Source organism: Oncorhynchus kisutch, linkage group LG19, assembly GCF_002021735.2.
Source record: "Oncorhynchus kisutch isolate 150728-3 linkage group LG19, Okis_V2, whole genome shotgun sequence".
Taxonomy (NCBI): Eukaryota; Metazoa; Chordata; class Actinopteri; order Salmoniformes; family Salmonidae; genus Oncorhynchus; species Oncorhynchus kisutch.
In genome coordinates, this window is record NC_034192.2 from 58,736,349 (window position 1) to 58,761,916 (window position 25,568).

At 42.5% G+C, this 25,568-nt stretch overlaps 1 protein-coding gene across 5 annotated transcripts in view; it reads left to right on the forward strand.

The window, feature by feature from the left end:
• The window catches only part of nr3c1 (nuclear receptor subfamily 3, group C, member 1 (glucocorticoid receptor)), a 75,670-nt gene that overhangs the window by 15,177 nt on the left and 34,925 nt on the right, over positions 1-25,568 (forward strand). For all 5 annotated transcript variants that reach the window (XM_031797051.1, XM_031797047.1, XM_031797050.1 and 2 more), the window contains one exon: positions 4-980. In XM_031797051.1, coding sequence (XP_031652911.1) covers positions 136-980 — 845 coding nt within the window. In that variant the 5' untranslated portion in view covers positions 4-135. The remainder of the gene's footprint in view (positions 1-3; positions 981-25,568) is intronic.

The window sequence follows — 25,568 nt, forward strand, 5'->3', positions numbered from 1 at the left end:
TAGGTTTGTACAAAGGACCAGAGAGCCCAGACCCAGCAGACCTACATGTTCCTGAGAATCTGACTCTTCACCCTCGTGGAGACCTACTCCTGCCTGGACAACAGCATCGCTGACTTCCACCGCTCCACACACAGCATGGACTCCCTAATCGGGGACTCAGACCCCAACCTGTTCCCCATGTCCATGAGGACGGAGACCGCCTTCTCCCGGGACCAGAACCCTATGGATATGGACCAGGAAGGGTACATTGGAAAAGACCAGAAACTGTTCAGCGACAACACTCTGGATCTCCTCCAGGACTTTGAGTTGACAGGCTCCCCCTCAGACTTTTACGTAGGGGACGACGCCTTCCTCTCCTCCCTGGCTGATGACACTCTCCTGGGGGATGAAAGCCAGGATCGTGGGGTCTCCAACTCTACCTCCAAGCCAGCTGCTACTATGACCAATAGTGGTAGTTTTAGCAGTTCCAACACCACCACATTGAATGGTAGCAGTCTACTAGCATGTCAGGATGAGTCCAACTCCAGCACCTCTATGACAACCACCGCCACTTTCCCCGTGGTGAAGATGGAGAAGGAATCTGGCTTCATCCAGCTGTGTACTCCAGGGGTGATCAAACAGGAGAAGACATCGGCCATGCGTAGCTACTCCTGCCAGATGAGTGGTAGTACCGGCGGCTCCACTTCCTCTTCTCCCTCCGAGCTGTCCAGCCCCAGCCCCAGCCCCATCTCCATCTGTGGGGTGAGCACCTCTGGAGGACAGAGCTACCACTTTGGAGGCAACAGCAGCATCAACACCCCCTTGGCTTCCACTAGCAGTGGAGCTTCTCAGCAGAAGGACCAGAAGCCCTCGGTGTTCAGCCTGTATCCTCCGCTGGTGACAGTAGGAGAGGCCTGGAACAACATTAGCTATGGGGATGGAGCTTCTGGAATGCAAGGCCTCTCCAGCCCTACCTCCGCTTTCTCCAGCAGCTATGCCAGGTAAGGAGAAGAACTGAAGGAATGTGGCTAATAGAGAACAGTCCTGTAGTTGGTCTGGTGGTGGTGGTATGGCCAGTCTGCTGCAGTGAGAGGGTGAGGCTGGTGTCACATTGCTATGTAGAGAACTGTGGAATAGGACTGACAGCAGGGCTCTTGGTTTGTAAACATGTAAAGGCAACTCGGTCCAGTCAGTTGGTTAGTTTGAAACTGAATTGAAAAGGGTTAGAGATTATCCTAGTGTTTAAACTTTTTTTTTTTATCATGATTTTATTTTTCTCCTCTAGCTTGTATCGACGACATGCCTTAAATCACTTGGTGTCAACTGTGCAGGGGAGTGAAATATCACAGACTAATAGTGTAGCCCCTTTCACCAACTAGGATAGTAGGAAGTGGGTCATGTGTTCTCTGATACCATACCTCAGGCGTTTTTAGAAATGTTTGCTAAACAATTACCACACCTCACAGGTTGTGCGGTCCCAAATGGCACCCTATTCCAGAGTTTTTAGGTTCTGGTCAAAAGTAAAGTAACGCACTATATAGGCAATAGAGAGCTATTTGGGACACACCTATAGTTCCGGAACAGTAGACCACTGCCCTACAGAGCTCTGGGTAATAGAGGCAACAATCTGTTCTATATAGGCCTGGCTCGGGGAATTCCACTTTAACCTCAGAGACATGTCATTGTCACAACATCTACGGACCTGTTCTACAACACAGTGCTTTGTCTGCCAACTCTCTGTTTTCTAAATTACAGCTACAGATATACTAGTATAGACCAGTTAGTATATAGAGCTATACTAGTATAGACCAGTTCGTGTATAGAGCTATACTAGTATAGACCAGTTAGTGTATAGAGCTATACTAGTATAGACTTGTTAGTGTATAGAGCTATACTAGTATAGACTAGTTAGTGTATAGAGCTATACTAGTATAGACTAGTTAGTATATAGAGCTATACTAGTATAGACTAGTTAGTATATAGAGCTATACTAGTATAGACCAGTAAGTATATAGAGCTATACTAGTATAGACCAGTTAGTCTATAGAGCTATACTAGTATAGACCAGTTAGTCTATACTAGTATAGACCAGTTAGTCTATAGAGCTATACTAGTATAGACCAGTTAGTCTATAGAGCTATACTAGTATAGACTAGTTAGTCTATAGAGCTATACTAGTATAGACTAGTTAGTCTATAGAGCTATACTAGTATAGACTAGTTAGTCTATAGAGCTATACTAGTATAGACTAGTTAGTCTATAGAGCTATACTAGTATAGACTAGTTAGTCTATAGAGCTATACTAGTATAGACTAGTTAGTCTATAGAGCTATACTAGTATAGACTAGTTAGTCTATAGAGCTATACTAGTATAGACTAGTTAGTCTATAGAGCTATACTAGTATAGACTAGTTAGTCTATAGAGCTATACTAGTATAGACTAGTTAGTCTATAGAGCTATACTAGTATAGACTAGTTAGTCTATAGAGCTATACTAGTATAGACTAGTTAGTCTATAGAGCTATACTAGTATAGACTAGTTAGTCTATAGAGCTATACTAGTATAGACTAGTTTCTATATAGAGCTATACTAGTATAGACTAGTTTCTATATAGAGCTATACTAGTATAGACTAGTTAGTGTATAGAGCTATACTAGTATAGACTAGTTAGTGTATAGAGCTATACTAGTGTAGACTAGTTAGTGTATAGAGCTATACTAGTGTAGACTAGTTAGTGTATAGAGCTATACTAGTGTAGACTAGTTAGTGTATAGAGCTATACTAGTGTAGACTAGTTAGTGTATAGAGCTATACTAGTGTAGACTAGTTAGTGTATAGAGCTATACTAGTGTAGACTAGTTAGTGTATAGAGCTATACTAGTGTAGACTAGTTAGTGTATAGAGCTATACTAGTGTAGACTAGTTAGTGTATAGAGCTATACTAGTGTAGACTAGTTAGTGTATAGAGCTATACTAGTGTAGACTAGTTAGTGTATAGAGCTATACTAGTGTAGACTAGTTAGTGTGTAGAGCTATACTAGTATAGACTAGTTAGTCTGTAGAGCTATACTAGTATAGACTAGTTAGTGTATAGAGCTATACTAGTATAGACTAGTTAGTGTATAGAGCTATACTAGTGTAGACTAGTTAGTGTATAGAGCTATACTAGTGTAGACTAGTTAGTGTATAGAGCTATACTAGTGTAGACTAGTTAGTGTATAGAGCTATACTAGTGTAGACTAGTTAGTCTATAGAGCTATACTAGTATATACTAGTTAGTCTATAGAGCTATAGTATAGACTAGTTAGTGTATAGAGCTATACTAGTATAGACTAGTTAGTGTATAGAGCTATACTAGAATAGACCAGTATAGAGAGCTATACTAGTATAGACTAGTCAGTATAGAGAGCTATACTAGTATAGACTAGTCAGTATAGAGAGCTATACTAGTATAGACTAGTCAGTATAGAGAGCTATACTAGTATAGACTAGTCAGTATAGAGAGCTATACTAGTATAGACTAGTCAGTATAGAGAGCTATACTAGTATAGACTAGTCAGTATAGAGAGCTATACTAGTATAGACTAGTCAGTATAGAGAGCTATACTAGTATAGACTAGTCAGTATAGAGAGCTATACTAGTATAGACTAGTCAGTATAGAGAGCTATACTAGTATAGACTAGTCAGTATAGAGAGCTATACTAGTATAGACTAGTCAGTATAGAGAGCTATACTAGTATAGACTAGTCAGTATAGAGAGCTATACTAGTATAGACTAGTCAGTATAGAGAGCTATACTAGTATAGACTAGTCAGTATAGAGAGCTATACTAGTATAGACTAGTCAGTATAGAGAGCTATACTAGTATAGACTAGTCAGTATAGAGAGCTATACTAGTATAGACTAGTTAGTATATAGAGCTATACTAGTATAGACTAGTCAGTATATAGAGCTATACTAGTATAGACTAGTCAGTATAGAGAGCTATACTAGTATAGACTAGTCAGTATAGAGAGCTATACTAGTATAGACTAGTCAGTATAGAGAGCTATACTAGTATAGACTAGTTAGTATAGAGAGCTATACTAGTATAGACTAGTCAGTATAGAGAGCTATACCAGTATATCAAATCAAAGTTTATTTGTCACGTGCGCCGAATACAACAGGTGTAGTAGACCTTACAGTGAAATGCTGAATACAACAGGTGTAGTAGACCTTACAGTGAAATGCTGAATACATCAGGTGTAGTAGACCTTACAGTGAAATGCTGAATACAACAGGTGTAGTAGACCTTACAGTGAAATGCTGAATACAACAGGTGTAGTAGACCTTACAATGAAATGCTGAATACAACAGGTGTAGTAGACCTTACAGTGAAATGCTGAATACAACAGGTGTAGTAGACCTTACAGTGAAATGCTGAATACAACAGGTGTAGTAGACCTTACAGTGAAATGCTGAATACAACAGGTGTAGTAGACCTTACAGTGAAATGCTGAATACATCAGGTGTAGTAGACCTTACAGTGAAATGCTGAATACAACAGGTGTAGTAGACCTTACAGTGAAATGCTGAATACAACAGGTGTTGGTAGACCTTACAGTGAAATGCTGAATACAACAGGTGTAGTAGACCTTACAGTGAAATGCTGAATACAACAGGTGTAGTAGACCTTACAGTGAAATGCTGAATACAACAGGTGTAGTAGACCTTACAGTGAAATGCTGAATACAACAGGTGTAGTAGACCTTACAGTGAAATGCTGAATACAACAGGTGTAGACCTTACAGTGAAATGCTGAATACATCAGGTGTAGTAGACCTTACAGGCTCTAACCAATAGTTCAAAAAAGGTATTAGGTGAACAATAGAGGCTAATAGATAAAAATAAATAGGTAAATAAGGAAATAAACAACAGTAAAAAACACAGGCTATATACAGTAGAGAGGCTATATACAGTAGAGGGGCTATATACAGTAGAGAGGCTATATACAGTAGAGGGGCTATATACAGTAGAGGGGCTATATACAGTAGAGAGGCTATATACAGTAGAGAGGCTATATACAGTAGAGGGGCTATATACAGTAGAGGGGCTATATACAGTAGAGGGGCTATATACAGTAGAGGGGCTATATACAGTAGAGGGGCTATATACAGTAGAGGGGCTATATACCGTAGAGGGGCTATATACAGTAGAGGGGCTATATACAGTAGAGGGGCTATATACAGTAGAGGGGCTATATACAGTAGAGGGGCTATATACAGTAGAGGGGCTATATACAGTAGAGGGGCTATATACAGTAGAGGGGGCTATAGACAGTAGAGGGGCTATAGACAGTAGAGGGGCTATAGACAGTAGAGGGGCTATAGACAGTAGAGGGGCTATAGACAGTAGAGGGGCTATAGACAGTAGAGGGGCTATAGACAGTAGAGGGGCTATAGACAGTAGAGGGGCTATAGACAGTAGAGGGGCTATAGACAGTAGAGGGGCTATAGACAGTAGAGGGGCTATAGACAGTAGAGGGGCTATAGACAGTAGAGGGGCTATAGACAGTAGAGGGGCTATAGACAGTAGAGGGGCTATAGACAGTAGAGGGGCTATAGACAGTAGAGGGGCTATAGACAGTAGAGGGGCTATAGACAGTAGAGGGGCTATAGACAGTAGAGGGGCTATAGACAGTAGAGGGGCTATAGACAGTAGAGGGGCTATAGACAGTAGAGGGGCTATAGACAGTAGAGGGGCTATAGACAGTAGAGGGGCTATAGACAGTAGAGGGGCTATAGACAGTAGTGGGGCTATAGACAGTAGAGGGGCTATAGACAGTAGAGGGGCTATATACAGTAACGAGGCTATATACAGTAACGGGCTATATACAGTAGAGGGGCTATATACAGTAGAGGGGCTATATACAGTAGAGGGGCTATATACAGTAGAGGGGCTAGTCAGGCTGATTGAGGTAGTATGTACATGTAGATATGGTTAAAGTGACTATGCATATATGATGAACAGAGAGTAGCAGTAGCGTAAAAGGGGGGGGTGGTGGGCGGGACACAATGCAGATAGCCCGGGTAGCCAATGTGCGGGAACACTGATTGGTCGGCCCTATTGAGGTAGTATGTACATGAATGTATAGTTAAAGTGACTATGCATATCTGATAAACAGAGAGTAGCAGCAATATAAAAAGAGGTGTTGGGGACACACACACACAATGCAAATAGTTCAGGTAGCCATTTGATTACCTGTTCAGGAGTCTTATAGACTAGTTAGTATATACAGCTATACTAGTGTAGACTAGTTTGTAGACGAGTTAGTATATACAGCTATACTAGTGTAGACTAGTTAGTATATACAGCTATACTAGTGTAGACTAGTTTGTAGACGAGTTAGTATATACAGCTATACTAGTGTAGACTAGTTAGTACATACAGCTATGCTAAAATAGACTAGTTATTATATACAACTATACTAGTGTAGACTCGTTTGTAGACTAGTTAGTATATACATCTATACTAGTATAGACGAGTTAGTATATACAGCTATGTTAGACTAGTTAGTATATACTAGAATATACAGCTATGCTAGAATAGACTAGTTAGTATATACAGCTATACTAGTGTAGACTAGTTAGGTCTACAGCTATACTAGTATAGACTAGTTAGGTCTACAGCTATGCTAGTGTAGACTAGTTAGTATATACAGCTATACTAGTGTAGACTAGTTAGGTCTACAGCTATACTAGTATAGACTAGTTAGGTCTACAGCTATGCTAGTGTAGACTAGTTAGGTCTACAGCTATGCTAGTGTAGACTAGTTAGGTCTACAGCTATACTAGTATAGACTAGTTAGGTCTACAGCTATACTAGTATAGACTAGTTAGGTCTACAGCTATACTAGTATAGACTAGTTAGGTCTACAGCTATACTAGTATAGACTAGTTAGGTCTACAGCTATACTAGTATAGACTAGTTAGGTCTACAGCTATGCTAGTGTAGACTAGTTAGGTCTACAGCTATACTAGTATAGACTAGTTAGGTCTACAGCTATGCTAGTGTAGACTAGTTAGGTCTACAGCTATACTAGTATAGACTAGTTAGGTCTACAGCTATACGGCACTGAACAAAAATATCAAAGCAACATGTAAAGTGTTGGTCCCATGTTTCCTGAGCTGAAATATAAGATCCCAGAAATGTTCCATACACAACTTCACTCAACTTTCTATGGTCTCCCCCTTCGTTAACACGCTTCCCTTTACTGTGGGTATTCTTCTGTAATATTAGCTACTTTCAATGCAACATATCGAAACAAAACAAACAAGACTTAGTATGTAAAACTATGCAAAAATATTTTGTTCTATGGGGAACGCAGAGTAGGATTCTATTGCGTTGGCAGGCACGACTCAGGCCTGTACTCTATACAGACCGGTGCACCATAACCAATCAGAGCTGCAGTAGGCCTATATGTAAATAGACCATTGCCATATATGGATCTGTGTCATTCACTTTGAACTGGACTGTGTTTACAGTATGAGTGATCATGAGAAGATGCGCTTGTTTTGAAATCAAAGTGAGAGCTGCATGTAGCCACGCGTGCACATTTTGGTCATATCTTTTGCTAGTTAGCGAGTTATTAGCCCAGTTAGTGGTTGCTTCCTACACGAGCACAAAATGTATACATTTCTAGACATCTTTGAAAAGCGAGTCAGGTAAAGAGCTGTTTTATGTCTTAAAGGGGCAGTGTTGTATTTTGAGACGGTCTTGAATACGTTAAGTAGCCAATAGGTAGAGGTTTGCATAATTTGTCTGATTCTCTGTAATAATGGTGCATTTTATTTTGTGAAGTGTTTTTTTTTCATCAAGAACAACATTTTCCGTCACCTCTTTGTCTGAAGGACAAGTGGATAAACAGGTTCATGTCAAGCCCTGCATGTTTTTTTTCTTCCAAAGTCTCATCGAATGTAGGCCAACATTGAACACCATACATTAGCTGCTACTGTAGGCTGTGGGATGCTCTCGATGGACGTGTACGACAGCATGTTCCAGTTCCCACCAATATCCAGCAACTTCACACAACCATTGAAGAGGAATTGGACAACATTCCTCAAGCCACAATCAACAGCCTGATCAACTCTATGCGAAGGAGATGTGTCACGCTGCATTAGGCAAATGGTGGTCACACCAGATACTGACTGATTTCCTGATATGAAGTGTAACTCAGTAAAATCTTTGACATTGTTGAATGTTTATTTTTGTTCAGTGTAGTATAGACTATTTATTGTATACAAAATAGTCAAAATCAAGAAAAACCCTGACATGAGTAGGTGTGTCCAAACTTTAGACTGCTACTGTAGTTATGGATAAAGCTAGGCTACAGGAAAGACAATAAACAGTAGCAGCAGAGTATGTGATGAATCAGAAGGTTGCAAAAAGGGTCAATGCAGATAGTCCGGGTAGCTATTGGTTAACTATTTAGCAGTCTTATTATGGCCTGGGGGTAGAAGCTGTTAGGGGCCTGTTGGTTCCAGACTTGGTGCATTGGTACGGTCTCTGATTTGGGTGGCTGGGATCTTTGACAATTTTTAGGGCCTTCCTCTGACACCATTTGTTATAGAGGTTCTGGATGGCAGGAAGCTTGCTCCCAGTGATGCACTGGGCCATACGCACTACTTTCTGTAGCGTCTTGTGGATGGATACCAAGCAGTTACCATGCCAAGCAGTGATGCAGCCAGCAGGGTTTTAAATGCGCTCAATGGTGCAGCTGTAGAACTTTTTGAGGAACTGAGGGTGTAGTCTTTTCTGCCTTCTGTGGAGGCGTTGCGGACCATGTTAAGTCCTTAGTGATGTGGACGCCGAGGAACTTGACTCTCTCCACCCGCACCACTACAGCCCCGTCGATGTGCATGGGGACTTGCTCTGCACTCTGTTTCCTGTAGTCCACGATTTGTCTTGTTGGTTGAGAGGTTGTTGTCCCGGCACCACACTGCCAGGTCACTGGCCTTCTCCCTATAGGCTGTCTCATCTTCGTTGGTGATCAGGCCAACCACTGTCGTGTCTTTTAGCAAACGTAATGATGGTGTTGGAGTCGTGCCTGGCGGTGCAGTCATGAGTGAACAGGGAGTACAGGAGGGGACTAATCACGCACCTCTGAGGTGACCCCGTGTTGAGGGTCAGCGTGGCGGGCGTGTTGTTGCCTACCCTCACCACTTGGGGGCAGCCCGTCAGGAAGTCCAGGATCCAGTTGCAGTGGGAGGTGTTCAGTCCAAGGGTCCTGTGTAGTCTAATGAACATCATTCTCACATAGGTGTTTCTTCTTGTCCAGGTGGGAGAGGGCAGTAGAGAGAGAGAGAGTATTGTGGAGTGCAATAGAGGTTTTGTCATCAGTGGGTTTGTTGGGGCTGTATGAGAACTGGAGTGGGTCCAGGGTGTTTGGGATGATGGTGTTGATGTGAGCAGTGTTGTCATCTGATGAAAATGAAGCTATTTCCTGCCGATGTGTTTTCTGTGAAGTAAAACTATAGTTGCCTGCCCCTGACCACTCGATTGAAGCAAAAAAACATGTGACTTTCAATATAAAACACAACCCCAGTCAATACTAGCTGGACACTTTTTCGCATTTTGCTATTTCCAAGCAAACACGTGACTGACCACGAGAATCCAAATAGGTCAGATCAGGTTTGCAAATGAATAACTTCAATCAAACCCCCTTTCACCCGTAGAGGGGGGAGGAAAGAACTAGCAGTGATTGACACTCACATCCTGTTGTAAATCAAGGGAGAAGATCCAGGCCTGTGCTCAAAATCACTAAAGAAATGTGCTTTGTCTCAACAGACCTTTTTTCTGCTAACACTTTGAAAAGCGAATGCTGGAAAGATCATTTGAACTAAGAACGTGGGCGGTCTAAAGAACACTCATTTTGTGATGTCATAAAAAATGTTAAAAAGGAAATACTGTAACTGGGAAAATTACATAGCTGAAGTTTCCATACTATGGCTTGTGCTTGTAATATGAAAAATGATGAACGTGTTTTTATTAAGAGAGGGATGTGATTTGAGAAGCTATAAGAGATAATTGTTTTCCCATAGCTTTGTGAGGTCAGGGAATGTCAGTGTGAGGTCAGGGAATGTGCCAGCCTGCCGGAACCGCCCCTTTTCGAGCTAATTATATAAATTATGGATTAAGGAAAAAACACATTGAACCAGGAAAAGCGTGAAGTGGCAGATCATAAACTCACCTCCCGGTACGGCTGATTAGCTGTCCTAAGTAAAGTATCTTAGAAAGCAAATTTTAAGTAGGGCCATCCTGTTACTCTGCTCAAATCATTGTATTACGATACTCTCATCACCCCATTGGGGAACCATCGATACAGCTGGCTAGCCCATCTTCAAAGAAGCCTCTTCAAGAGCGAATGGAAGGAAAGTCAACTTTGTAGTTCTGTTCAGGACTACATGACACCGGACAACTACGAAGAAGGACAACAGTAGAATAGTTGGAACCATTTCAGACAATCAGAGCTTTACAAGCATGCCAAGAAAATGCCCAATCTGCCTTTCCAAAGCTGGCCGTTCACCGAGAGATCCCTGGCGAACCCAGGCATTTCACGTAAATGCATTCATGATTTCTTATTCAAAGCGGGCGGTGGTTCGTGTGTTAAGGTATATGGTTACTGTAGGTGAGAGTAGTTTCTGAATGTGGCAATGTTAAGTGTCTCTATCCTACTCCATCTCTTCTTTAACAAGCAGCCATGTTGTTGTCAGTCCGCTAGGGACCTGTTTTCAGTGTATTACGTCTCCATTCAAGAACCGGTGCAGAGTGTGTGTGTTTATCCTGTGTTCCCACTTTAATTAGCTAGTAAAACAAATGTATTCAACCACTTTGTGTAGTCCTGAATCATATGTACGGCTTGGGTTTTTTGCAGATGCAAGGAGGTTACGACTGTTCAGAATGGTGATATGAGGTTATGATTAATGAGTTGACTGTTTTTATAGTTGAAGTCGGAAGTTTACATACACTTATGTTGATGTCAATTAAATTTGTTTTTCCAACCACTCCACAAATTTCTTGTTAAAAAACTTTAGTTTTGGCAAGTCGGTTAGGACTAGAGGTCGACCGATTAATCGGAATGGCCGATTAATTGGGGCCGATTTCAAGTTTTCATAATCAGAAATCGGTATTTTTGGTCAATAACAAAACCTTCAAACTCGATGCCTCTTTGCTTGACATCATGGGAAAATCAAAAGAAATCAGTCAAGACCTCTGGAAAAAAAATTGTAGACCTCCACAAGTCTGGTTCATCCTTGGGAGCAATTTACAAACTCCTGAAGGTACCACGTTCATCTGTACAAACATTAGTACGCAAGTATAACCACCATGGGACCACGCAGCCGTCATACCGCTCAATAAGGTGATGCGAACAACAGCAAAGGACCTTGTGAAGGTGCTGGAGGAAACCGTGGGGGTGCTTTGCTGCAGGTGGGACTGGTGCACTTCAAAATAGATGGCATCATGAGGAGGGGAAATTATGTGGATATTTTTAAGCAACATCTCAAGACATCAGGAAGTTAAAGCTTGGTCGCAGATGGTTCTTCCAAATGGACAATGACCCCAAGCATACTTCCAAGTTGTGGCAAAATGGCTTAAGGACAACAAAGTCATGGTATTGGAGTGGCCATCATGAAGCCCTGACCTCAATCCTATAGAAAATATGTGGGCAGAACTGAAAAAGCGTGTGCAAGCAAGGCTGCCTCCAAACCTGACTCAGTTACACCAGCTCTGTCAGGAGGAATGGGCCAAAATTCACCCAACTTATTTTGGGAAGCTTGTGGAAGGCTAGATGAAACATTTGACCCAAATTTAAAAAATAAATAAGCGTTCTTGTGGTGCCCCAGATCCTAATTTAAGTAATTGTTACATTATTTAATTTAATTGTGTAACAATTTGAAAACACTTAGTTAATTAGTTAAATTAGTCTTCAGATTAATGTTAGTCAATTCACGACAACTGTCTCAACTGTTCTGGAGAACTACGGTAAACTTCATGATGTAAATAATGTGACAGGTGAAATGAAGAACACAAACTGATTCATCTCCTAACGTATTGCTCAAGTTGACAGCAGGTATTTACTTACAAAGTAGCTAGAAACATTAGCATTTATTGAAAAACTTCAAAGAAATAGTTTTGAAGGTATTGAAAAACCATCCCGTGGCTATTTCCAAATACCCCAGTATACAGTATACCGCCCAAGCCTAGTGACAGCAGCTCTAACTAGGAACAGATGGATGAGAACAAGAGGTCTCGCTAAATGTCACACAGGTTGAGACACACGTCACCGCAGGCAGACGGGCACAAAAATACTATAACCATACTCACTCCCACTCATCAGATACACAGACGGCCACACACAAACACACACGCGTGATTGGCTCTCTCTCTGTGATTACTTCTGGATCCAATCATGCGTGTGTGTTTGTGTGTGGCCGTCTGTGTATCTGATGAGTGGGAGTGAGTATGGTTATAGTATTTTTGTGCCTGTCTGCCTGCGGTGACGTGCGTCTCAACCTGTGTGACATTTAGCGGCTTGCCGTTAGCTGAGCCGAAACCCTCTCCCTCCAAGCTTGACCCCAGGTCATATCTCTCTCTGTCTCACGCTCTCTGTCTCTCTTGCTCTCTGTCTGGCTCTCTCTCTCTCCCTCTGGCTCTCTCTGTCTCTGTCTCTGTCTCTCTCTCTCTCTCTCTGGCTCTCTCTCTCTCTCTCTGGCTCTCTCTCTCTCTCTGGCTCTCTCAATTCAATTCAAGGGGCTTTATTGGCATGGGAAACATGTGTTAACATTGCCAAAGCAAGTGAGGTAGATAATATACAAAAGTGAAATAAACAATACAAATTAACAGTAAACATTACACATACAGAAGTTTCAAAACAATAAAGACATTACAAATGTCATATTATATATATACATATATTTATATACAGGGTTGTAACCATGTACAAATGGTTAAACTACACAAGGGAAAATAAATAAACATAAATATGGGTTGTATTTTCAATGGTGTTTGTTCTTCACTGGTTTCCCTTTTCTCGTGGCAACAGGTCACAAATCTTGCTGCTGTGATGGCACACTGGAATTTCACCCAGTAGATATGGGAGTTTATCAAAATTGGATTTGTTTTCAAATTCTTTGTGGGTCTGTGTTATCTGAGGGAAATATGTCTCTCTAATATGGTCATACATTGGGCAGGAGGTTAGGAAGTGCAGCTCAGTTTCCACTTCATTTTGTGGGCAGTGAGCACATAGGCAGACATGGCTCTGAAGAGAAGACAGGCTACGGTGGTCTTTCTCAATAGCAAGGCTATGCTCACTGAGTCTGTACATAGTCAAAGCTTTCCTTAAGTTTGGGTCAGTCACAGTGGTCAGGTATTCTGCCTGTGTACTCTCTGTTTAAGGCCAAATAGCATTCTAGTTTGCTCAGTTTTTTTGTTAATTCTCGCTCTCTCTGGCTCTCTCTCTCAATTCAATTCAGGGGGCTTTATTGGCATGGGAAACGTGTTAACATTGCCAAAGCAAGTGAGGTAGATAATGTACAAAGTGAAATAAACAATAAAAATTAACAGTAAACATACAGAAGTTTCTCTCTGTATCTCTCTCTCTCTCTCTCTGTATCTGTCTCTCTCTCTCTCTCTCTGTATCTGTCTCTCTCTCTGTATCTGTCTCTCTCTCTGTATCTGTCTCTCTCTCTCTCTCTGTATCTGGCTCTCTCTCTGTATCTGGCTCTCTCTCTCTCTCTGTATCTGGCTCTCTCTCTCTCTCTCTCTCTCTGTATCTGGCTCTGGCTCTCTCTGTATCTGTCTCTCTCTATCTCTCTGTATCTGTCTCTCTCTCTGTATCTGTCTCTCTCTCTCTCTGTATCTGGGGCTCTCTCTCTATCTCTCTCTCTCTGTATCTGGCTCTCTCTCTCTCTGTATCTGTCTCTCTCTCTCTCTCTCTCTGTATCTGGCTCTCTCTCTCTCAATTCAATTCAATTCAAGGGCTTTATTGGCATGGGAAACGTGTTAACATTGCCAAAGCAAGTGAGGTAGACAACATACAAAGTGAATATATAAAGTGAAAAACAACAAAAATTAACAGTAAACATTACACATACAGAAGTTTCAAAACAGTAAAGACATTACAAATGTCATATTATATATATATACAGTGTTCTAACAATGTACAAATGGCTAAAGGACACAAGATAAAATAAATAAGCATAAATATGGGTTGTATTTACAATGGTGTTTGTTCTTCACTGGTTGCCCTTTTCTCATGGCAACAGGTCACAAATCTTGCTGCTGTGATGGCACACTGTGGAATTTCACCCAGTAGATATGGGAGTTTTTCAAAATTGGATTTGTTTTCGAATTCTTTGTGGATCTGTGTAATCTGAGGGAAATATGTCTCTCTAATATGGTCATACACTGGGCAGGAGGTTAGGAAGTGCAGCTCAGTTTCCACCTCATTTTGTGGGCAGTGAGCACATAGCCTGTCTTCTCTTGAGAGCCATGTCTGCCTACGGTGGCCTTTCTCAATAGCAAGGCTATGCTCACTGAGTCTGTACATAGTCAAGGCTTTCCTTAATTTTGGGTCAGTCACAGTGGTCAGGTATTCTGCCGCTGTGTACTCTCTGTTTAGGGCCAAATAGCATTCTAGTTTGCTCTGTTTTTTTGTTAATTCTTTCCAATGTGTTAAGTAGTTATCTTTTTGTTTTCTCATGATTTGGTTGGGTCTAATTGTGCTGCTGTCCTGGGGCTCTGTAGTTTGTGTTTGTGAACAGAGCCCCAGGACCAGCTTGCTTAGGGGACTCTTCTCCAGGTTCATCTCTCTGTAGGTGATGGCTTTGTTATGGAAGGTTTGTGAATCGCTTCCTTTTAGGTGGTTGTAGAATTTAACAGCTCTTTTCTGGATTTTGATAATTAGTGGGTATTGGCCTAATTCTGCTCTGCATGCATTATTTGGTGTTCTACGTTGTACACGGAGGATATTTTTGCAGAATTCTGCGTGCAGTCTCAATTTGGTGTTTGTCCCATTTTGTGAAGTCTTGGTTGGTGAGCGGACCCCAGACCTCACAACCATAAAGGGCAATGGGCTCTATGACTGATTCAAGTATTTTTAGCCAAATCCTAATTGGTATGTTGAAATTTATGTTTCTTTTGATGGCATAGAATGCCCTTCTTGCCTTGTCTCTCAGATCGTTCACAGCTTTGTGGAAGTTACCTGTGGTGCTGATGTTTAGGCCAAGGTATGTATAGTTTTTTGTGTGTTCTAGGGCAACAGTGTCTAGATGGAATTTGTATTTGTGGTCCTGGTGACTGGACCTTTTTTGGAACACCATTATTTTGGTCTTACTGAGATTTACTATCAGGGCCCAGGTCTGACAGAATCTGTGCATAAGATCTAGGTGCTGCTGTAGGCCCTCCTTGGTTGGTGACAGAAGCACCAGATCATCAGCAAACAGCAGACATTTGACTTCGGATTCTAGCAGGGGGAGGCCGGGTGCTGCAGACTTTTCTAGTGCCCGCGCCAATTCGTTGATATATATGTTGAAGAGGGTGGGGCTTAAGCTGCATCCCTGTCTAACCCCACGACCCTGTGTGAAGAAATGTGTGTTTTTTGCCAATTTTAACCGCACACTTGTTGTTTGTGTACATGGATTTTATAATGTCGTATGTTTTACCCCCAACACCACTTTCCATCAGTTTGTATAGCAGACCCTCATGCCAGATTGAGTCGAAGGCTTTTTTGAAATCAACAAAGCATGAGAAGACTTTGCCTTTGTTTTGGTTTCTTTGGTTGTCAATTAGGGTGTGCAGGGTGAATACATGGTCTGTTGTACGGTAATTTGGTAAAAAGCCAGTTTGACATTTGCTCAGTACATTGTTTTCATTGAGGAAATTGATGAGTCTGCTGTTAATAATAATGCAGAGGATTTTCCCAAGGTTACTGTTGACACATATTCCACGGTAGTTATTGGGGTCAAATTTGTCTCCACTTTTGTGGATTGGGGTGATCAGTCCTTGGTTCCAAATATTGGGGAAGATGCCAGAGCTAACTCTCTGTATCTGGCTCTCTCTCTCTGTATCTGGCTCTCTCTCTCTGTATCTGTCTCTCTCTCTCTGTATCTGGCTCTCTCTCTCTGTATCTGGCTCTCTCTCTCTCTCTCTCTCTCTCTGTATCTGGCTCTCTCTCTCTGTATCTGGCTCTCTCTCTCTGTATCTGGCTCTCTCTCTCTCTGTATCTGGCTCTCTCTCTCTGTATCTGGCTCTCTCTCTCTGTATCTGGCTCTCTGTATCTGGCTCTCTCTCTCTCTCTCTCTCTCTCTCTCTCTCTCTGTATCTGGCTCTCTCTCTCTGTCTCGCTCTCTCTCTCTCTCTCTCTCTCTCTGTCTCTCTCTCTCTGTCTCTCTCTCTCTGTCTCTCTCTGTCTCTCTCTCTCTGTCTCTCTCTCTCTCTGTATCTGGCTCTCTCTCTCTGTATCTGGCTCTCTCTCTCTGTATCTGGCCCTCTCTCTCTGTATCTGGCTCTCTCTCTCTGTATCTGGCTCTCTCTCTCTGGCTCTCTCTCTCTCTGTATCTGGCTCTCTCTCTCTGGCTCTCTCTCTCTCTGTATCTGGCTCTCTCTCTCTGGCTCTCTCTCTCTCTGTATCTGTCTCTCTCTCTCTCTCTCTCTCTCTGTATCTGTCTCTCTCTCTCTCTCTCTCTCTCTCTCTCTCTCTCTCTCTCTCTGTCTCTCTCTCTCTCTCTCTCTCTCTCTCTCTCTCTCTCTCTCTCTCTCTCTCTCTCTCTGTATCTGGCTCTCTCTCTCTGTATCTGGCTCTGGCTCTCTCTCTCTCTCTCTCTCTCTGTATCTGGCTCTCTCTCTCTGTATCTGGCTCTGGCTCAATCTCTCTCTCAATTCAAGGGGCTTTATTGGCATGGGAAACATGTGTTAACATTGCCAAAGCAAGTGAGGTAGATAATATACAGAAGTGAAATAAACAATAAAAATTAAGAGTAAACATTACACTCACAGAAGTTTCAAAACAATAAAGACATTACAAATGTCATATTATATATATACAGTGTTGTAACGATGTACAAATGGTTAAAGTACAAAAGGGAAAATAAATAAGCATAAATATGTGTTGTATTTACAGTGGTGTTTGTTCTTCACTGGTTGACCTTTTCTTATGGCAACAGGTCACAAATCTTGCTGCTGTGATGGCACACTGTGGAATTTCACCCAGTAGATATGGGAGTTTATCAAAATGGGGTTTGTTTTCAAATTCTTTGTGGATCTGTGTTATCTGAGGTAAATATGTGTCTAATATGGTCATACATTTGGCAGGAGGTCAGGAAGTGCAGCTCAGTTTCTCTCTCTCTTGCTCTCTCTGTTTTGCTCTCTGTCTCTCGCTCTCTCTCTCTCTCTCTCTCTCTGTCTCTGTCTTTCTCTCTCCTGTCTTCTCACGCAACACTGCTGAACCATAGGCACAACAGACACTGATGGACTGGGCCTTTCTGGCCCTCTGTGGGTGCGTTCCAGGTTAACTTAATTGCAGCCGCAGCAGATTGATAATATCATATTCATGTGGGTCCATTTCCTCCAGAGATAAATTTACTTTGTCAGGTGTTGTGAGGTCAGCTGTAGTAAAGACGGTCTGGAACGCACCCTTTATGGAAGTTTGGCCTCAGGGTTTGGTGTTGTTCCTAGGTGTCTGTCGTTAGCCATTACAAGCTGGCACTAATACTTACACACGCTTAGACACGCTTGTCTCTCAGCTCTGGTTTTTTATTCTTTAACTGCCAGTGAAATGATTTCATGCCTCACCCTTATAACCTACGACTCAGCTGTCTGAACTGGCTCCCTATACAGTGCACTACTTTGGACCCTTCTAAAAGCTATTTTTACATCAGTGGCAATGGGGTCACATTAGCTTTCAGCAATGAGCATTTTCAAAATGCAGACTTTTTTTTTACGCCATTTCCCCTGCGTTTTATATTGAAAGGCAACTGTTGTTATTTTATTCAATAGAGTGATCATTCACGTGCAACTATAGTTTTTCTTCACGCAACATAAATGAATGCAGCACATTCGGGCAGAAAATAGCTTCGTGTTTCATTAGATGTTCCAAGGCTATTTGGCTAACAGAACAGACAAGCATAAGTCAATTAGCTTACGATGAATTCTTTTTGTATTTTTTTTCCAGAGACTTTGCATGTCCATCATAGAAAGAAGGTAGCCAGCTACATTTCCTAATGTTTTGCTTCAGCTTAGCCCAATGTAGCTTTTTAACTTGCTACCGGAGAGAACAACTACACTCAAGGTAAACGTACATCAGTCAGAGGATAGATGTCTGCTGGTCCAATGCCTGCTCAGTGAATGCAGGAGTTTGATTGGTCAAGAAGAGGGAAAATATATCTCATCCGAGTGGGGAAGACCAAAAATGTGTCCTTTTACAGTCGTGATTTGGAGCGAACCGTGACTGACGCCCAGCAGAAATTACAAAAAGAATAATTATTTATTTATCCTTTATTTAACTAGGTAGGCCAGTTAAGAACACATTTTTATTTACAATGGCGGCCTACCCTGGCCAAACCATAACCCGGACGATACTGGCCCAATTGTGCGCCGCCCTATGGGACTCCCGATCACGGCCGTTTTGTGATACAGCCTGGAATCGACTAGGGTCTCTAGTAGAGGTCGACCGATTAATCGGAATGGCTGATTAATTAGGGCCGATTTCAAGTTTTCATAACAAATCGGTAATGGGCATTTTTGGACACCGATTATGGCCGATTATATTGCGCTCCACGAGGAAACTGCATGGCAGGCTGACCACCTGTTACGCGAGTGCAGCAAGGAGCCAAGGTAAGGCGCTAGCTAGCATTAAGCTTATCTTATAAAAAACAATCAATCTTAACATAATCACTAGTTAACTACACATGGTTGATGATATTACTAGGTTAACTAGCTTGTCCTGCGTTACATATAATCGACGCGGTGCCTGTTAATTTATCATTGAATCACAGGCTACTGTTCCAAACGGGTGATTTAAACAAGCGCATTCACTGAAAAAATCACTGTTGTGGCACCAATATGTACCTAACCATAAACATCAACGCCTTTCTTAAAATCAATACACAAGTATATATTTTTAAACCTGCATATTTAGTTAATATTGCCTGCTAACATGAATTTCTTTTAACTAGGGAAATTGTGTCACTTCTTTTGCGTTCTGTGCAACAGAGTCAGGGTATATGTAACAGTTTGGGCCGCCTGGCTCGTTGCAAACTGTGAATTAATTTGCCAGAATTTGATGTAATTATGACATAACATTGAAGGTTGTGCAATGTAACAGGAATATTTAGACTTATGGTTGCCACCCGTTAGATAAAATACGTAACGGTTCCGTATTTCACTGAAAGAATAAACGTTTTGTTTTTGAAATGATAGTTTCCGGATTCGACCATATTAATGACCAAAGGCTCGTGTTTCTGTGTGTTTATTATGTTATAATTAAGTCTATGATTTGATATTTGATAGAGCAGTCTGACTGAGCGGTGGTAGGCAGCGGCAGGCTCGTAAGCATTCATTCAAACAGCACTTTACTATGTTTGCCAGCAGCTCTTCGCAATGCTTGAAACACAGCTGTTTATGACTTCAAGCCTATCAACTCCCGAGATTAGGCTGGCAATACTATAGTGCCTATAAGAACATCCAATAGTCAAAGGTATATGAAATACAAATGGTATAGAGAGAAATAGTCCTATAATAACTACAACCTAAAACTTCTTAACTGGGAATATTGAAGACTCATGTTAAAAGGAGCCACCAGCTTTCATATGTTCTCATGTTCTGAGCAAGGAACTTAAATGTTAGCTTTCTTACATAGCACATATTGCACTTTTACTTTCTTCTCCAACACTTTGTTTTTTCATTATTTAAACCAAATTGAACATGTTTCATTATTTATTTGAGGCTAAATTGATTTTATTTATTATATTAAGTTAAAATAACTGTTGATTGTTCATTCAGTATTGTTGTAATTGTCATTATTACAAATATATATATATATATATAAAAATCGAACGATTAATCTGTATCTGCTTTTTTTTTGTCCTCCGATAATCGGTATCGGCGTTGAAAAATCCTAGTCGGTCGACCTCTAGTCTCTAGACCTCTAACACTGAGATGCAGTGCCTTAGACCGCTGATCCAGGGTCTGTAGTGACGCCTCTAGCACTGAGATGCAGTGCCTTAGACCGCTGATCCAGGGTCTGTAGTGACGCCTCTAGCACTGAGATGCAGTGCCTTAGACCGCTGATCCAGGGTCTGTTGTGACGCCTCTAGCACTGAGATGCAGTGCCTTAGACCGCTGAACCAGGGTCTGTTGTGACACCTCTAGCACTGAGATGCGGTGCCTTAGACCGCTGATCCAGGGTCTGTAGTGACGCCTCTAGCACTGAGATGCGGTGCCTTAGACCGCTGATCCAGGGTCTGTAGTGACGCCTCTAGCACTGAGATGCAGTGCCTTAGACCGCTGAACCAGGGTCTGTTGTGACACCTCTAGCACTGAGATGCAGTGCCTTAGACCGCTGATCGAGGGTCTGTTGTGACGCCTCTAGCACTGAGATGCGGTGCCTTAGACCGCTGATCGAGGGTCTGTTGTGACGCCTCTAGCACTGAGATGCAGTGCCTTAGACCGCTGATCGAGGGTCTGTTGTGACGCCTCTAGCACTATCTTATCTCGTCTCCTTCTCTTGTGAAAGCCACTCCCTCTTTGTGAACTTTTGGGTTGTGTGGTGAATGAAAGGTTACTATCCCTATCTTATCTCGTCTCCTTCTCTTGTGAAAGCCACTCCCTATTTGTGAACTTTTGGGTTGTGTGGTGAATGAAAGGTTACTATCCCTATCTTATCTCGTCTCCTTCTCTTGTGAAAGCCACTCCCTCTTTGTGAACTTTTGGGTTGTGTGGTGAATGAAAGGTTACTATCCCTATCTTATCTCGTCTCCTTCTCTTGTGAAAGCCACTCCCTCTTTGTGAACTTTTGGGTTGTGTGGTGAATGAAAGTTTACTATCCCTATCTTATCTCGTCTCCTTCTCTTGTGAAAGCCAATCCCTCTTTGTGAACTTTTGGGTTGTGTGGTGAATGAAAGGTTACTATCCCTATCTTATCTCGTCTCCTTCTCTTGTGAAAGCCACTCCCTCTTTGTGAACTTTTGGGTTGTGTGGTGAATGAAAGGTTACTATCCCTATCTTATCTCGTCTCCTTCTCTTGTGAAAGCCACTCCCTCTTTGTGAACTTTTGGGTTGTGTGGTGAATGAAAGGTTACTATCCCTATCTTATCTCGTCTCCTTCTCTTGTGAAAGCCACTCCCTATTTGTGAACTTTTGGGTTGTGTGGTGAATGAAAGGTTACTATCCCTATCTTATCTCGTCTCCTTCTCTTGTGAAAGCCACTCCCTCTTTGTGAACTTTTGGGTTGTGTGGTGAATGAAAGGTTACTATCCCTATCTTATCTCGTCTCCTTCTCTTGTGAAAGCCACTCCCTATTTGTGAACTTTTGGGTTGTGTGGTGAATGAAAGGTTACTATCCCTATCTTATCTCGTCTCCTTCTCTTGTGAAAGCCACTCCCTCTTTGTGAACTTTTGGGTTGTGTGGTGAATGAAAGGTTACTATCCCTATCTTATCTCGTCTCCTTCTCTTGTGAAAGCCACTCCCTCTTTGTGAACTTTTGGGTTGTGTGGTGAATGAAAGGTTACTATCCCTATCTTATCTCGTCTCCTTCTCTTGTGAAAGCCACTCCCTATTTGTGAACTTTTGGGTTGTGTGGTGAATGAAAGGTTACTATCCCTATCTTATCTCGTCTCCTTCTCTTGTGAAAGCCACTCCCTCTTTGTGAACTTTTGGGTTGTGTGGTGAATGAAAGGTTACTATCCCTATCTTATCTCGTCTCCTTCTCTTGTGAAAGCCACTCCCTATTTGTGAACTTTTGGGTTGTGTGGTGAATGAAAGGTTACTATCCCTATCTTATCTCGTCTCCTTCTCTTGTGAAAGCCACTCCCTCTTTGTGAACTTTTGGGTTGTGTGGTGAATGAAAGTTTACTATCCCTATCTTATCTCGTCTCCTTCTCTTGTGAAAGCCACTCCCTCTTTGTGAACTTTTGGGTTGTGTGGTGAATGAAAGTTTACTATCCCTATCTTATCTCGTCTCCTTCTCTTGTGAAAGCCACTCCCTCTTTGTGAACTCACGTGAGACACAAACATGACGTTGACAAAGGAAGTGATTGACTTGTCTCCATGGCAACTCCTTTATTTATGTAGTTGAAATGTAGACTCCTCTGGGAGTCTTCCCGCGGTCATCCTTTAGAGAGAAAGTCATGGACGTCACCAGGATCTGTGAGATCCAAATGATTTTGGTTCAGCCTCGACACTTTTTGCGCAGCTGCAATGGTGTAACAACAATTTAGTCAACTGAATGCACCACTCAGTTCACACACCTGTGGTTATGTGGAACTCCTACTCATCCAACCGTTGCTATCAGGGGTATAGTGTTTCCGGTGCACAGCTGAACACTCTGCCACTTCTCAGAGTGATACTATGTCTCGCAAGATCACTTAATCATTTGGGGGGTTAGGGTTAGGGGGGGGGGGGGGCAGACAATCAATGTATGTTTTTTGGGGGGTTTAATTCAAAGATTGCTCATTCACTAAGACTAGACTTTTTTGCTGTCATGGCTAGATGCCCAGTCATGGTGTCTAGCCTCTAACCTTCAGTCAGCGCGAAAGCAGAATCTAGATCTCTCCAATGCAGCAGACATGTATAAGACCGTTGTTTCCTGTCTGGATAGGAAGTCGGAATCCTTTGAATACATTTTCCACATATGAAAATGCGAATTGAAGGTGCTTTGGGTTCCTGGTAGAGTCCTATGTTGTGCTGTTAGTGGCTTAGGAGGACAACAATTGCACGTGAGCACTCAAACAGAGCGTCTGTAGGAATTTAAAGAATGTTATGATTGATTGGGACTGTCTCTTACATAAATACCAAGATTGCACACGAGGCTGTGTCCCAAATGGCACCCTTTTGCCCTGCGTTGTGCGCTACTTGTGACCAGAGCCCTATTGTCCCTGGTCAAAAGTAGTGCACTGTGTAGGGAATAGGGGTGCCATTTGGGCAACACGTCTAGTCTACGTGGTTCTGACAGATAGCTGAGCTGGTTGTCAGGAGCAGATGGGTGTAGTAAGGTGTTGGCTCCTGGCAACACCTTGCCTGACCAGTCACCCTGAAATGGATTCTGCAGCTCTTTATCTGAAACTGGAGACACTTATCTCCCTCACTAGCTTTAAGCACCAGCTGTCAGAGCAGCTCACAGATTACTGCACCTGTACATAGCCCATCTATAATTTAGCCCAAACAACTACTTCTTTCCCTATTGTATTTATTTTATTTATTCATTTATTTTGCTCCTTTGCACCCCATTATTTTTATTTATACTTTGCACATTCTTCCATTGCAAATCTACCATTCCAGTGTTTTACTTGCTATATTGTATTTACTTCGCCACCATGGCCTTTTTTTGCCTTTACCTCCCTTATCTCACCTCATTTGCTCACTTTGTATATAGACTTATTTTTCTACTGTATTATTGACTGTATGTTTGTTTTACTCCATGTGTAACTCTGTGTTGTTGTATCTGTCGAACTGCTTTGCTTTATCTTGGCCAGGTCGCAATTGTAAATGAGAACCTGTTCTCAACTTGCCTACCTGGTTAATTAAAGGGGAAATAAAAATTAATTAATAAATAAAGTCGAGCACGCCGTACTTTCAGTCTGATACCGCCATCGTAGAAGTTGTTTGTGCTGACATCAAAATGAGGAAAGTCTAACAACCAATCAGAGTGTCAATTGGACTCCCTATGCTGTCTAGCTCAACTAATGGTAATGGCCTAATTCCTTTTCTTAGATGAGTAGAGAGATCGGTGGGTGGGTGGTTGGCTGGTTACCGTTCGGTTGATAAAGGCTTAGGCCCTAATCCAAATCACAGCTCCCCCCCCCCCCATGTTGTTTAATGGATTATGTGAAGTGTTTTTCTCCTCACTAAAGCTTGGTTATATAATCATAGTAACAATGTATTGTAAGTGGGCTTTAACATGCAGGTGTTTTGCCAGTGATCAAAGCTGTAGTGTGTGTGGTTGTGGTGTGTGTGTGTGTGTGGTTGTGGTGTGTGTGTGTGGTTGTGGTTGTGGTGTGTGTGTGTGGTTGTGGTGTGTGTGTGTGGTTGTGGTGTGTGTGTGTGGTTGTGTGTGTGTGTGTGTGTGTGTGGTTGTGGTGTGTGTGTGGTGTGTGTGTGTGGTGTGTGTGTGGTGTGTGTGTGTGGTGTGTGTGTGGTGTGTGTGTGTGGTGTGTGTGTGTGTGTGGTTGTGGTGTGTGTGTGTGTGGTTGTGGTGTGTGTGTGTGTGTGGTTGTGGTGTGTGTGTGTGGTTGTGGTGTGTGTGTGTGTGTGTGTGTGTGTGTGTGTGTGTGTGTGTGTGTGTGTGTGTGTGTGTGTGTGTGTGTGTGTGTGTGGTTGTGGTGGTTGTGGTGTGTGTGGTTGTAGTGTGTGTGGTTGTGGTTGTGGTGTGTGTGTGTGTGTGTGTGTGTGGTTGTGGTGTGTGTGTGTGTGTGGTTGTGGTGTGTGTGTGTGGTTGTGTGTGTGTGTGTGGTTGTGTGTGTGGTTGTGGTGTGTGTGTGTGTGTGTGGTTGTGGTGTGTGAAGATGTTCCTCTTCTCTTTCCGTGGATTAGAATGTGTTTCTCCCCCCCTAACAGCTCTCCTCTCTGTTTCCATGTCAGTCAGGTAGAGCGTTGCAAAGCAGAGCCTCTTCCTGCACCACAGTGTGAGTTGAGGCATAGTCTGGATTCCAAATGGCCCCCTATTCCCTAAAGGGTTGACACAATTACCTTATGACCTTGTAACTGCCGGCTATGGATAAAACCCCAAAATAAATGCATAAAAATTAACAGCTGGCTGAAGCCCCGGACGGCCGGACATTCGTGCGGTTTTCGCCGTAACATGGACTCTTAACAACTTGATGAAACGGTGTTGTTTCTTGCTGAAACAAGCAAGTTGTTGTTGCAAATCTTCGTTTGCCAACACCCCCCTTTCCATGGTAATGCAGAATGTTCATTCAAGTTATGTACATATTGCCTCAATTATCCCGAACCAACCCGCACATCGGCTACCCGGACTATTTGCATTGTGTCCTGACACCCGCCACCCCCCACCTGCCACCCGCAACCCGCCACCTCCCACCCGCCACCCCCCACCTGCCACCCCCCACCTGCAACCCGCCACCCGCCACCTCCCACCTGCCACCTGCCAAACCCCACCTGCCACACCCCACACCCCACCCACCATTTCACTGTAAGGTCTACCTACACCTGTTGTATTCAGCATTTCACTGTAAGGTCTACTACACCTGATGTATTCAGCATTTCACTGTAAGGTCTACCTACACCTGTTGTATTCAGCATTTCACTGTAAGGTCTACCTACACCTGTTGTATTCAGCATTTCACTGTAAGGTCTACCTACACCTGTTGTATTCA